The following is a 14,715-nucleotide window of genomic DNA, read 5'->3' as shown; positions in this document are numbered from 1 at the left end:
TCCTGAAGAATACTGTTTGCTGTATAATTCAGAGCCCTGACTAGTCTACCCCATACCCTTTTCAACCATTGCTGTTACAAAACCAGATGGAAAACCAGGACGCTGCAGTGCTTTCCTTGGAACAGCATTTGGGCTGTGCCATGTCAGGCATGACAGCAAATCTGGACTGTGCTGCTAACAGAGCAGCTCCACTCTTTGGAGATGGGCATCCCACTGACACTGAGCAGACTGTTCCACAATTCACTGGCAGCATTCAAGGAGTTAGAGTACATAGAACATTCTTTTACTGTATTGCTCAGTTTTTGCATTTTTTTTTTTCCACTTGGATGTTAGAGATATAGTTTAAAAAAATCAGAATTATCATTCAGAAAATGAAAGATACATACTTAGGAAACACAAATATGTAGCCCATAACATTGCCTGATAATATGCCAGGATAGTTTCTACATGTTTTTTAGAATTAAATATTATGCATCTGTATTTAGATTTTTAGTTTATACATACTTATTTCAAAAGAAGTCTAATGAGGTACTAAAGCCACATCAAAATAAGCTGACTGCTTTTCATAGTGTATGGATGACCACTGCAAAATATTCCAATGCAGAATGGCAAGAAGGTAATGGGCTTTAAGTAGTGTATTTCACAGAGTTTACAATGGAAGTCTTAAAGACTTTCCTGTTTGTATTGAACTTTTCATTTACAGTAACTTCTTTCTTTCCTCAGTGCCTCTGGTGCATTGCATGTGCATTTATGTTGCGTGTGTTTCTGAACAGGTTTTTAGAATTTGGACTCAGATCCAAACACATGAATTCTTCAAGGGCAAAGGCAGCATCACTTGTCATTGATTCTGCCAAGCATTTAAGAAGAAGTGACATTTACCAGGGTTTGTTTTGAAGATTTATAAATGCAATATAGATTTGGCAAGAATATCTGCTTCAATAAATGTTGTGCTGTAGCATGTAAGCACGGGCTTTACCACCAGCAGATTCACAAGCACTGTGTCATCCAAGTAAAAATAAATATTCAATAAACAATTTATTAGGGATGTGAGCTACTTCTGCTTCATTCCACTTGGAAAGACTTGAAATCAGTTGCCTACATAGTATTATTAAGGACACAATGAGATGAAGATAAATTAATTGTGGGATTGTCAAAACTATGTCAGGAAAATTTTCCCTGGCCAACAAAAATAATGCAAAGTATAGTAAGAGAAGGGATATATGCAGGCTGTATACCTGAATCTGATTTTTATATAGCTAGGGATAACTGAATCCTAAACACCTGACTAGAAGCTATTCTTTTCTGGGCCTGACTTCTGTTTTATGAAAAATGCCTTGCATTCTTCAAGGCCATTCAAGGAGCTTGCAGTAGAAATTAACAGGATTTACAGCCATTATGATCATGATTTTGTCTACCAGATCAGTTGATATGGTATTCATGTGAATGATAACAGGAATAACAACAAAATTTCTTTCTGCTTCCTATTCCTGTTATCAGTGTAAGGTCATAATGTGGGGAGAGTGGGAAAGGGTCTAATTTAGCTTTTTCAGTACAATATTTGCACAAGTTCCCATAGAGGACCATTTCTTCACACCCATTCATCCAAACACTTCTGGACAAGCCCCATACCTTCCAAGGCTCCACAAAACTGGAGCAAGACCTGTTCTGGACAACACTTACAGCTAAACTTCTGTGTTGATGGAGATAAAGATTTTTTAGAGCATATTTATCCACACAGCATAACCTGCCCAGTCTCTAGGAGAGCCATGGGAAATAAATGGCCCTGTTTCTGTGCCAGGTGACATCTGAGTGTGCAGGAGAGGAGCTCCAGGAGCAGGAGCATCTGGGGAGTGCATCATGCCTTGCAGTGGTGGTGCCTGCACAGCTGTAATCTGGTGTGGCTGCACAATCTTATTTAGACTGTGTTGTAATGTGGATTACAAAAAGAGAAAAGAACAAACCTGAAACATTACATCCACAAAGTATATAAACATCACAGTCAGCTAAACTGATTTTTTTTTACTAAATACAGAATAGATGTGAAAAAGACTTGTCTTTTTTCTGACATATCAATGTGAATATCTTTGCCATAATCTTGGAGATCTTGACCAATTCTAATTTACTTTCAGTCAAACAGGTTGATCAAAAATGATCTTTCTGAATAACATTGGATATATTTGGCTTCTAAAAATGTCATAGATTTAAGGGCATAGCTTGGTACTGCATAGAGCAAAATGATCCAAACCTGACTCACTGCTAAATATAATGTAAAGTACAAAAGCTCAGTCTTATCTGGCTGTCAAGACAGACATGTTCAGTTTATATGTTTGAACCTTTGGCATTTGGCTGAGAAGTAATTGAGAGAAGGAAATATTTTCTTTAATGTCATATAATGCATGTAAAGTAAAATATATATACAGTTTTATCTTTATATCTAGACATAGAAATAAATGGTGAGTAGGAATAGCAAATTAACAATAAATCATTGCATTTGCCATGCCCTGTGTTTCTCTTTATTTGTCATTGTAAAAAAAAACCAAGTTAATCCTAGTTTTCTCATTTCAACCAAAAGTCCTGAAGTGTAAAAGAAACTGATTGTTTCCCCAGACAAAGTTTTTTTGTTTTTTTTTTCCTATTTGAAACTGCTAACACTGTGTGAAAATCACTCATTGCTCTTTCTAAGATTTGTGCCTTTTGGGGCCATGGTAGCAAATAATTTGAGGTAGATTACTTTACTGAGCTACAGATTTGGACAACTGAGCCACAAGGATTTTGGAGTTAGAAGAGGACAGTTCTTTGTCATTTTTATTCTGGTATTTGGAACAGCCATGGCAGAGTGTATGGAACTCTTGGAGACATCAGCTCTTGGTTACATTTACAGAGACAGTTGCTTGTAATTTCTCTACTAAGAAACCTTTCTGGTCAGTGACACAGAAATCTTAATTTAAATAACAAAATACTTGTAAAAATTGTGTGATATTCTGACTTTTTAACTTTCTCTTTTGTTGAGAATTAGCTTAAGCTGCTCTCAGAGCAATCAGATTGATTGCAGCAGGTTTCATCTCTATCAAGACTGATATAACATGGGGGGAGCACTGCTGTTAATTAAAGCTACATTACATTTTCCAGTATTATTAATATGTCTACTGGAGTAGTTTATAGATGAATAGAATAATCAATGTTCTTTTCTTATTGCATTTTATGCCTCCCTTAAAAAGAATTAATATGCAGGTTTTGTTTTCTTAACGTGAGAGAAAAATTCATGTGACATTTTACCAGGATACCCTGAGGACGTAGAAAATAAGGCACATGACTGTTCCACCACATCAGAAGTATGGAAATAGGCAGCAGTCGATTATCTAGAAAAATATCATTATTTTTTAAAGCTGGGAGCCACTGCTCAGACTTATCCTCTGTAACAATACCAATAATGAGAAATAAGAGTTACACCACCAGTGTTTTGGTAACGCTCTATCATCATTGCTGCTCCACATCAGTGTTGCTTTAAAGCAGGTTTGCTGCTTTTTACTGCATTCAAAGCTACTGATGAAAAAATTTCTAGAATAAATGGTGTTTATGATATTAAAGTCCTTTATATTAGTTACTAGTCCTTAAATAGTAAAAATACACTGAAGTTGACAAAAAATCCAAGTACCTGCCACTTAGTTTGTGCCATATTGCAGTAGCTCCTGGTGAATTCTCTTTTTGCCACTGTTCCTTGTTTTTGCCAGCACAGTTCTACAACATTCAAATGTCTCATGGAATGCAGTACAACTTTAACCCCTGAACTAGTGTGTTGTTATTTCTGTGGTGCAGATAGAGAAATGAGCCACAGAGCTGGTGCTGCCTTAGAAGAGGAAGGGAAGATCCAAGAAAAGGCATGAGAGCTTCTGGTCCCCCATCATGTTCTCCCCACTCTGTGGCTCAGCCTGCAGGTCCAGGCTACACCTCAAGCCATGGTTTATGCCCAGAGAAAGTTCTCTGAGTTCATAATGAGCACACTGGGAATAGCAGGTCTGTGCAATTAGTGTTAGACCTTAGTGGCATGAAACTAGTGGAGCTTTTACTTGAGAATATTCAGATTTTTGCTAAGCACAGAACTCACAAAGATAACATTTCTCCCAGAACTGATGGGAATTTTTATGTCCCCTCAGTATGTTTTATTTCAGTGTTATGTCACTGTTTCTTTTTTGGAGGCATTTTGTTAATGTCAGAGTTTCCAGTGAAATACATTTAGACCTAGCTGCTCTTTAGAGTTACCAGCAAAATCCTAATGAAGCTTTTTGAATGCAGTGATGTGTTATGAATAGACACCAACAGAAACTGTCCTCATAAAGACTCAGATTTCAGGGGTTTTAAGTTCATATCTGATGAGCTTTTCCAGCTCTTCTAGTGAAAATACTTAATTCACTGACAGTCTTTTTCAAAAGCTAATTTAAAGGTTTAAAAAAACCCCTTTTTTAGTAGCATTGTGGTTTACTGTGGTAAAACTGAGTCGCAGCTTTATCATGGCATATTTTAAATGTTCAGAGAGATCAACCCCAGAAAGCAGTAAAGAAACAATAGTGTGTGCAGCTGACAAAGCATCAGTGTGGATCCATGAATCAGCACTATATGAATTGTCTAAAAATGTTATTAAATCTTACTGAGGTATTAACTGCATGAAACAAAGGAGGGAATATGAACATCATATTGGAAATCATGTCAGTTAGAGATTCACTCATGAAAACCTTTTCATTGTTGGCTAAAATAAGTCAAATAATAGAATTTTTACTCATAGACACCAGCTTAGTACATGGGCAGACACTGTACCTTGGCTTAAAAGTGGTACAGTAATTTTTTAATTGGAATTAAAAATTGGAGTTGTAAATCAGAGCCCTGAGATGCAAAGACTAAAATGGCTTAATTAAAAAATATCTGTCATTTAATGTACAGTAATTGTATCCTCCATTGCAGTTGGTTGGAGGATCAACACCCAAACATTTTTTGAGCATAAGAAATTAAAAAGAAGGTAATTCAAATACTCTTCTGACTGAAAATTCTTTCAGGGTTGCACAAATTCTGTGTCTGTATTTTCTCTACATGGGGTGAATTCAAAATTAAACCTGAGGAGCTCTAATCAGATTTTGGGGAACAGCATGACCTGCAGATTGTTCATTTTTGCTACAGGCAAACTGACTTTGCTAATGCAGTTCCCTGGAAAACTCCAAGATTCCAGCCACCAAGATCCTTACAAGATTCCTAAGGGGAACCCTCTTTTCTGCAATTGCTGAACTTTTATTAATAATAATAGCAACAATAAAAATTATTGTTATTATTGCTGTAGAAAGAGACTCTGCAAATGCATGCAATATATGGCCTCTCCCAGGAAGAATTTATAGTCTCAGTAAAAAGTGGAAAATGGAAGACATGGTTCTGCACAAACTGCATGTAGAGTTTCTTCCAATCCTTTAAAATAAACAAATTACTTTTTACTTGCTTTAATTTGTGTTTGTCATAGTGCAGCACAGTGTGATGAGCAGCAGATCTAAGGCCCTTCCTAGGAGAAGTGTTCCAGGAATATGGAGTTTCCTGATGGGATAGCCTGGGAGTGTCCTGGAGAAGCCTTTGCTCTGCCCATTGTACCCCTCCCTCCACGCTGCTGCTGCATTGTCTGTACTTTGGTCAGAGGGAATTTTGTTCAGAACCAAAGGTGGAGGAGCCCTTGCAGCTGCAGCCCTGGGGTGGCACCCCTGGGTATTGGCTTTGCATGTGCAGCTGAGACCTCTGCTCTGACAGCTGAAAATTGATTTTTCACAAACATCTATGACAGTCCAGCAGTTACATAAAATGGGAGTGAGAACCACTATGTGGAGCTGAAAGAACAGTTCTGCTCATAAGCATTTAAAAATACATGAAGAACTGTAGGTCTGAGATGAATTTGCCAGAGTAAGTGTAACCTGTATATCCACTTAATTTTCTGTACTGATTTAAGTGCCAGCACATTTTCAACCAATTCTACCTTGTTACAGGTGATGTTTTAATTTCCAGACTGAAGGCACTTCAAAATCCTTTCCCAGGAACTATATTTTTGTGACAATCAGGCTGTCTTCCTACTGGTAGCATGAAATGAGTTGGATAAAATAAAATGAGATGGAAAACCTGCTGATTTTAAATGCATGGATAACTACTATTTGGACAAAATCTCCATTCTTAGCACTGTACAGTCTAGCATTATAACCAATTTCTGCATACTTAAAGAGATCCTGAGTTTGAGAGAAACTTTGAGTTTGAATGAAAGTGTAGAGTGGTGTAAGACATCTTTGAAGGGAATAATAAGACAGAAAAGGAAAGAAAAAGAAACAGAAAAATGAAAGTAATTTTGACAGAAAAAAATCATCACTACTTAGTCTAAAAGGAAATTGCAGAGGATTAATGTATTAAAGAGGTGTTTTGCAGTGTGGAACTAACATCAGACCTTTTTGGGTTAAATTTGGAATAGTTACATCTTGTGTGATTGCTAGTTACTGCATTTGGGTTCAAAGCTCGGTGAAACAAGCAGTCTCATCTTTATTTTAGTGTCACTATTTTGAGTGCATGTGAATATTTCCTCATGTTCATGAGAACTCCTTGAACTGACAGCACAGAGGAAATACTTGTGCATAGTACAGGGAAAGAAGCAAATGGAGGAGTAGAAGGTGCAGCTTTACTCACCATGTATTAGAGCTGATTTTTTTTTAATGAATAGGTCACAACGTAGACAGGGCAGAAAGATATTAAATTTAAAGATGGTATTGGCCATGAGTTAGATTAAAGTTGAACATTAATACCAAGTTGGAACGACACAAGACAATCTCCTTTCCTAAAAAGCATTTCTGTAAATAGAATTATATACTTTTGGGTTGAGGGTCGACAGCTTGTGAGAAGGTTAATATGACATGAATAGCATGGGATTTGGGAATCATGTATCCACTCTGCTATAGTCTTTGGAAAGTAAACTGCTCCATGTGGAAGTCTGGAGATATATTTTGCATTATGGTATTATTATTTTATTACTATCAGCTCCAGTGGTGGAAAAGTCTTATATAACACTTAGAAACTTTCTCTTATAGAAACCCAATTATTTGTAGATCTCTGCAAGAGCTGAAATAAAGGTAAGGAAACATTACATACTGAGTCCTGTGAGAGCATTTTATAATCTCCTTGGCAAATGAAGCACTCATTTAGCTTTTTCAAATAACAGAAAAATATCAAAAACTGAAGAGGAAAGCCTTCCCTCTACCTTCTGGGATAGTTTCTTAGAGTAAATTAAAATCAGGACTGTAAGCAGATCATGGTTGTAATTTAATTCTATGGAGATTATCGCTTTTATGTATAATAAAACAATATATGAAAAATTGAAGCCGTAATCCTTAGGCAGCCCTTTCATCTGCTCATTCAAACAGAAGCTCTTTGAGTGTGTGAGTGAATTGCTGCTGAGTGCAGCAAATGAAATTCTTCCATAATAGGAAGGTCTCACTAGAAACTCCAAAAGAAGGCAAGTCACCAATGCAAACCTGGCAGTGGAAAAGAGAATGAAATAAAAAAAGCTCCAGAGGACTTTCAGGAGAGGATGACCACAACTCCAGCTGAAATGGATTGGACAAGAGTGGTGATGACTGGTTTTAACCACCAGTCATTTCTTCAAATAAATTCTGAACCAGATTTTCTTGTCATCTAGAAAGAAACACAAAAAAAATCAATTGAAGTAAGTTTTTGTGGAAGTGTAATACAAAGTGTTTTGGCAGGCTTTCTTCCTATTTTGTAGAAAATGTCTTAGTCAAAATTTTCACTAAAAATGAATATTCAAATACAAAAAAATGAGAAATTAAAATGTTGTGGTTTAAGAGCTGCATTTAACTTCTCTATTTCAAGTTGTATTGAAAAATAGCTTTTGGATGAAGTTTTATTTTAAGAGAAAACACCATGATTTTATTTTCTGGCTGTAATCTTAGGAAATACAGCAATAGCAATTGAAAGACTTAATTTTGTTGTACACAGCAACTTCAGCATTAAAGCTGCAATTTTGACTTAGCCAGAGCTGAAATATGTGAACGTTATTTGGTATGTCCTTGAGCTCTGAAAAGGGAGGTCTGGAATGGGAACAAGAGCAGCTCCTCTGGAGAATGTGGAAAGGCAGCCTGCAGAAAGGCATGTCTGTATGGTACGCTGACCTGTCTGTTGTGAAAATAGGGAAGAAAGAAAATCATTCCCAATTCTGCAGACGTTCTGACAGCTAAAGTAGGCATTAACAATTTGCAACACATGGCATGGGGGATGAAAGTCTCTGAGCTCTACAGCTGAGAGTTTCCTGGCTGAAATGAAGTAGCAGTTGAAGGTAGCTCAGAGAAAAAAAATATTTTTAATCTACTATATAGGGACAAAATGCCTAACATTACCAAAAATTGGAGAAAAAATAATGTCACAACTCAGAAATAGTGCCTATCCTGGTTTTAATTCTGAATCATTCTAAGGGTTTTGGGCCTTTATAAAGGGGATTGTCCTGACAAAGAGGGATCAAGTTTTAGTATATAGGTTTCTGCAAATTTAGCATAATTTCCTGTCGTTTTCAATGAACTTGGTTTGTAAACATAATTTTGTTGATCATATATTAATGCAGAACTAATAGTTTTAGATTTTGGTTGGCACAAGAGCTGGAAGAATCAAAGGTTCTGCTGGACTTTCCTGCAGATCCCTATTCAGCCTCAGCCATGCTGGCTGGGAAGAGGGTCGGGAACAGCAGCAAGAAGATTTGCACAGCCAAATCTCTGGGCAGTGAGAACTGTTGTTTGTTTAAAGGACTTTTATTGAGTTCTTCTGATTTACACCAGAACTCCTCCAAACTGTTAAAAAGACATATTTTGGTTTTCTTGCTTAGGCCTTCAAAGGGAGAGAATTTCATTTGTATTAGTAAGTTTGAACTAGAATAAGTTTAGAGAGAGAAGTAGCAGATGAATGTTTTCAAAAGATGCTGTTACAATTTACATGTATTAAAGATGAGGTAAGGTATATTTGGAGAGACATCAAGTTTCTCCAAGATGGAAAACAAAGTCAAAACAGCACAAAAGAATACAATTGCTTAGAAAAATTGATCAGCTGGAAGAAAGAAATACATATTTGAATTTTGAGTATTTTTCAGTAATTCTCTCTAATTGCTGTAGCAGCAAAGGCAATTAAGCAGGTTAAGTGACGTTTTAAGATGAATTTGAAAGTAATTTTAATTTTGTAGATAGAAGCCAACATCTTCGCCACTGTGAATCTCTGAAACTGCTTTCTTCACTATTCAAACTGCTTGCTTTGGATTTGATTTCAACTAATAATTCTTAGAAGAGTAGTCTTTGTTGACACAGCCATTGCTAAGTGTTGAATATGATGGGGACCTAAACAATTTTATTATTTTTGTAGTGATGGGTAATAATACTAATACTAATAGTAATACTACTAATAATAGAGTATGATGTGGAAATAAAAAACCTGGGGAGATATCTGATGGTATGAAAGACTGTGTCATATCAAGACACCTCCATTAGATTTGACCTTCCAGTTGGGTTTGATAAAGGTATTAATGCCTTCTCTTCACTGTCTTTATACTGGCATTCCTTTTTAAAATACATTTAGATTATGGAGTTCCAATTAAATTAAAAGAAAAAAAATAAACATTGGGCTGAAACCAATGAAAAGTGCCACCCTCTGTGGGGAAAACCTGTTTTCCGTGGGATCTCACTATCAATGACCTTCAAGCGAGAGCAGTTTCGTGGCTGCTGCTGCTGCTGTCACAGCGTTTGGGTCATTTCAGTGTCCCCCAGACTCTTCTGCTCCCTTGCCATTGCCGCTGGGTGGGAGTGTGGGCTGCAGCGAGGGGGATGCGAGATGGAACAATGCGCGCTGTGATCCTGCTCAGCCAGCGCGCAGCAATCGCACTAATTGCGCCCGGTAATCGGGTAATGGCGGCGGCGACACAGAGCGACAGGGAATGGCTCTGCGCTGCCCTCGCCGCCATTCCGCTGTCACCGTGCCTTTGTGCCTCCTGAATGCCCCGCGTTATCCAGCTCACCGTGGGGGAAATATTTTTTTTTGAAACTGAAACAATGCTGGGAAATGATTGGCATGAGGTTAGCTTTAGACGAGCTGCAGTTCCTGAGATCGTTGCATAAGAGACAGCAATGTTAAATTACTGACAAGGGGGTTTTTGAATTAGTTAAAATTTGTGGTTTTTATCCATGTCTTGTTCTAACACTGAAGTGAGATAGCAGTGCTGGAGATACAGCTGAGGGCATATTCCCTAACTATATATTCCCTCTCTAACAAGTAGTTTGTTTTTCTTTCATCTATTTACTCTTTTTTAGTGCCATAGTTACATTTTTTTACGGCATTAAGGATGATAGTGTATCCTTACTGGTTTGAAATGCATTAGGAAAGATGTTAAAATAGTGCAGCAGGAGGAGAAAATACATTGAAGATAACAACAGACCATAAGAACAGACATCACAATGGTTCCATACACTCTTTTACTGAAAACATTGGGGTTTGTAGGCACAAAACTCTGTATTGCTCAGGATTCAAAGAGATTAATTTATCTTTATGCAGGTACCATGGATAATCTCTTCTTGCCTTAATTTGAAAAAAGCTCTTCAGAATAATTCTATGTGTTTTTCTTCAAGGTTTATGTTATTTGTTGTGTATTCTTTAGCCTTTAATAGGGATGGCATTGACTTAGAGAGTGAAACTGTAGTGATTTTGGACTCATAGTTCATAAATTAGTAGTTTTAAGGCTGTGCAAATGTTTTTACTACATATGTATTTTAGCTGAATTTTTTATGTCGCACATTCTACTAAAATTGAAAGTTATCCTAGTTTTTTTCTCCTTCATGAGATTATAAAACAAACAGAAATGTGTAGTGCTAGACAACAGAGAAGTAAAGCTGAATATTTATACATACATATATATAAATAAATAGGTATGGAATATATCTCAACTTTGTTTTAAAATAATTTTAATTGCATTACATCAAAGTAATCATTGGTGCATGGTGACTCATTTTTGTGTGTTCACATAAAAACATGTTCTGAGCAGCCTTAGATTTAGATTTTTGAAACTATTTGAATCCATCTTCTTACATGGCATCTTTGAAAAGGTGATATTTGCATTTGAAAAGGATGAATCAGAAATAAAACTAGATTAGATAGAGACAGATATTCTTTCCCCTCCCAAGTGTCTGGAATCATTTACTGTAGCCATTAACATCTAATGTAGCTTCAGGTGAAGTGTTTCCTCAATAAATTTTAGTCATATTTTTTTTAAGGAAAAGAACGATCTCAGGTGGAATGTTAGAAAGGTTTTTTTTGTTTGTTAAAGCTTTCATGCTTACTTACATTGGTTCAGATTTTTTATTTTTATTTTTTCACTAATGAAAAGAGAAGTTTGGGATGCAGTCCATCTGAATCTTCCTCAAATGGGACCTTTCTTTTTTCCTCCCCTAAATCTTGTCTAAATCCAAGACAACAGCATAGTTTTGATGCTTCCTAGCCCTGTCTAAACATATATTGAACTTATTTGTATCTCCTCTCTAGGATGAAAATTTAATAAATATTAAAGTAATTTTTACTTCAGTGTGCTCAGAATCGTCTCCTTTGGCAGAACATAGAAATGTTTTACTTAGGCTTCTTTTTTTAATTTTAGAATTTAGTAAACAGATAAGTAATTCCCATTCAATACAGTGGAAAAATCTGAAGAGCTTAAAGAGTAAAGTACCCATCCAGGTTGTGTAGTAGCCAAGTTCCCAGTTCTGAGGCTGAGGATGTTTTATCTTCATCCTAAGGGTCTGCCTACACCAAAAAACCTCATGTTGACTCCAGATGGTGATGAAGTTAGTAATTTTTATATAAAATAGGGACTGAACCAGAAATCCTCCTTCCAATTTCTAGCAACTTCCCTTCCTGATTCCAACATCCAGATCTGACTGCCTGCATATGGTGCTAGAGAGGATTTTTCTTTAGGTGGCTTCTTACAGGAAGATTTTATCAGGATAACCATATCTGGAAGTTCTATCAATATTCATTGAGAGATTTGTAGTGGTTGGCTGCACAGGGCATAACAGTAGAAATTCTCTTCAGCTGTGTGATATTTAGTTATTAGATATTTACAGATAATTGTACCACCAGATTCTATAACTGAAGTGTTACTATAACATGTAAAAAATCTAGAAATCAGGAAAAAATTATGTTTGGGATTATATCATTATTTCAGGTATAATTAGCATGAGATTGGAAGTGCATGTACTTAATGAGTAGTCACTGTAATTTGCCTACATAGTTGCATAGTTGCTCCCCCTTTACTGAAAAGCTCTTTGTTGCAACATTTAAATATAACTTAAATTGACCTCCACCTGTTATACTTAAACTTGTAATATTAGCTCCTCAGTGTTCCAAACCTTAATGTTTCCTGGGGAAAACAGGGAGGGGGCATTGTGCTGTGAATGGAGAAGAAATGGAGCAAACTTTCAAGAGACATCAGCTAGTGGGATAATTTCCATAGCTGTCCAAAATAACCCTGTTTTAATCTATTAAAACTGGTTTGCAACTGGTTGAGATTCTGCTAAGACCAAAGGCTTTCAAAATGTCCTCATGTGATTTACTTCCTTCCATTGCAAGGAAGTTCCATTAGCAAAATTTCATTAACAGAATTTCATAGAGAGGAGAAGAATCTGCAGTTCATTCTTTGGTTGCAACTGAGTGGGACTTCTTTTTTTTTCTTTTTTTAAAATGTTGTTTATATAGGGCACATTTTTGCCAAACTTCCAAGTTATTAAACAGTGAATCTTTTTCATTCTGTTTTTGTTTGCTTGTTTCATTATTTATCAGGTTTTACCTGGCGAGATGATTACACACAGCATGTTGTTGGTCAGGAACTCTCAACCATTCACAAAATCCACAGCAGACATCCTGATATGTTTGTATCTGAAGGATCTGACACAGGAAGGTAAGTCTTCTGGGGGTTTTTTGCTTGGGTTTTGGAAAGGTTGCAAATTATAAGAAAGAGGTTGGCCCAGAATTTAAAAAAAAATCACAAAAGCCACCATCTATATAAAGGTGTCCACCAGTGTTCAGGAGACAGAATGAATTAAAATCCTGGACCTTGTTCTTCTTTTTATCCTCAAGTTAAGGAAACACAATTTCTATTGTTAATTAAGGTGTCAGAATTCAAAATATAAGGCCTTTCATTCAGTTTATGCACTGTCTAGTGTCAGTTCAGCCAGCCCTACCCATGAGTGGCTTAAAAAAACAAACTTATGGTAGCTCAACTACAGGAGATATTTTATTCTGGACTAAGCATTGAATGACATTCTGAGTGACTAATTATATTTTCAAAGTCAAATTCTTCCAAAACATACCTATAATTGATTTGAGCTCCATAGATTCCTAGAGGTAGTTGCAAAATTTGGTCAGGGAGGAGACATTCCTGCAAGTTCCTATGATAGAAAATAATGTTGGGACATGGCTTGAAAGGTATTGAGAGGTGACTTTGCAGTAATTGGTTGCAAGAGACACATCAGTAATTCTGTAGAGTGATATGTTTGTAGTACCTGAAATCATATCATCTTCATATACAGTTACACATATAAAGAGACTCTTTTACCTGGGCTGTTCTGTCCTACAGGCTTTTAAGTGCAACCCAGCCACATAAACCCCAGAATGAAATTTTAGGAACAATTAAAAAGGACAAATTTTGCTTTCTCTTACATGATTTTAAGAAGCACATTCTCAAAAGTAGTGAAATTGAAAGAAAGGGCTTTTTGTTAAAAAACCTTTCATCATGGTGGAATAAATTTGAACTTCTAGACTTGATGGGCAAAATATTGAATGTTGGAATCCAGATCTTCATGTACTGCAGTATGTTGTTTGCATATATTGCTGAACTTTTTCTTTTCTACATTGCCTCTTTTTTGGAAATAAAATGCTGTGTAGCTGATACTTCTTAGTGCCTTGAAATGTATTTGCCTCACTTTGTTTTGATTTAATTCAGAGACTTTGACCCTGTTTTTCATGTTTGCTGATTCAAAATCATTTCTTAAAATCACAGCACCATTTCAGAAGCACAGTAAGATGGAAACTTAACTTTTAAAGAAGATAGTGATCTAAAGATTACCATAAAGGTGATAAGAACATGTGGTTGAATCCATAAACATGTTTTCACTGCTTAGGTACACAAAATGTCAGTATTGAATGGATTACTCTCAGTAGATGGTATCAAAAATGATCTTCAATATCTTCTGGGGATTTTTTTTAAGAGAGCACCTAAATTTTTTATTCATGAGAATAAAACAAAATAGGCCAGATTTCCATGAGATCAAGACCATATTCTGCAGTGTTCCAGATTCATAGTTATATAAAAATAAAAAAATATAAGAAGACACAAGAAATTATTTGAGGTTTGGATTGAAAAAAAAAATGCTCAATTTTAGGAATTCCTGTTTTTAACAAGTTTGAGATGGGTTACATTTTTAACTATATGTGTTAGAAAAAAACTGCAACATTTTGTATATTGATACTTCAGGAACATCAGAATTTCCAATGTGTTCATGTCAAGCAGTTCCTATTGTGGATAGATTTTCTGCAGTCACCAAGCTGTGCTTCTGAAAGCATTATCTTATGTGCCAACAGTTTAAAGCATTAATTGATTTTTCTGGTTGTCCATTT

At 36.1% G+C, this 14,715-nt stretch overlaps 1 protein-coding gene across 1 annotated transcript in view; it reads left to right on the top strand.

The window, feature by feature from the left end:
- PTPRN2 (protein tyrosine phosphatase receptor type N2) overlaps positions 1-14,715 on the top strand; it is a 628,212-nt gene that overhangs the window by 204,921 nt on the left and 408,576 nt on the right. Inside the window, exon 4 of the mRNA XM_079300304.1 lies at positions 12,880-12,997. Within this exon, the coding sequence (XP_079156430.1) occupies positions 12,880-12,997 (118 nt within the window). The remainder of the gene's footprint in view (positions 1-12,879; positions 12,998-14,715) is intronic.

The sequence above is a fragment of the Erithacus rubecula genome (assembly GCF_903797595.1).
Source record: "Erithacus rubecula genome assembly, chromosome: 3".
Lineage (NCBI taxonomy): Eukaryota > Metazoa > Chordata > Aves > Passeriformes > Muscicapidae > Erithacus > Erithacus rubecula.
This window is presented reverse-complemented; position numbering and strand designations above follow the sequence as displayed.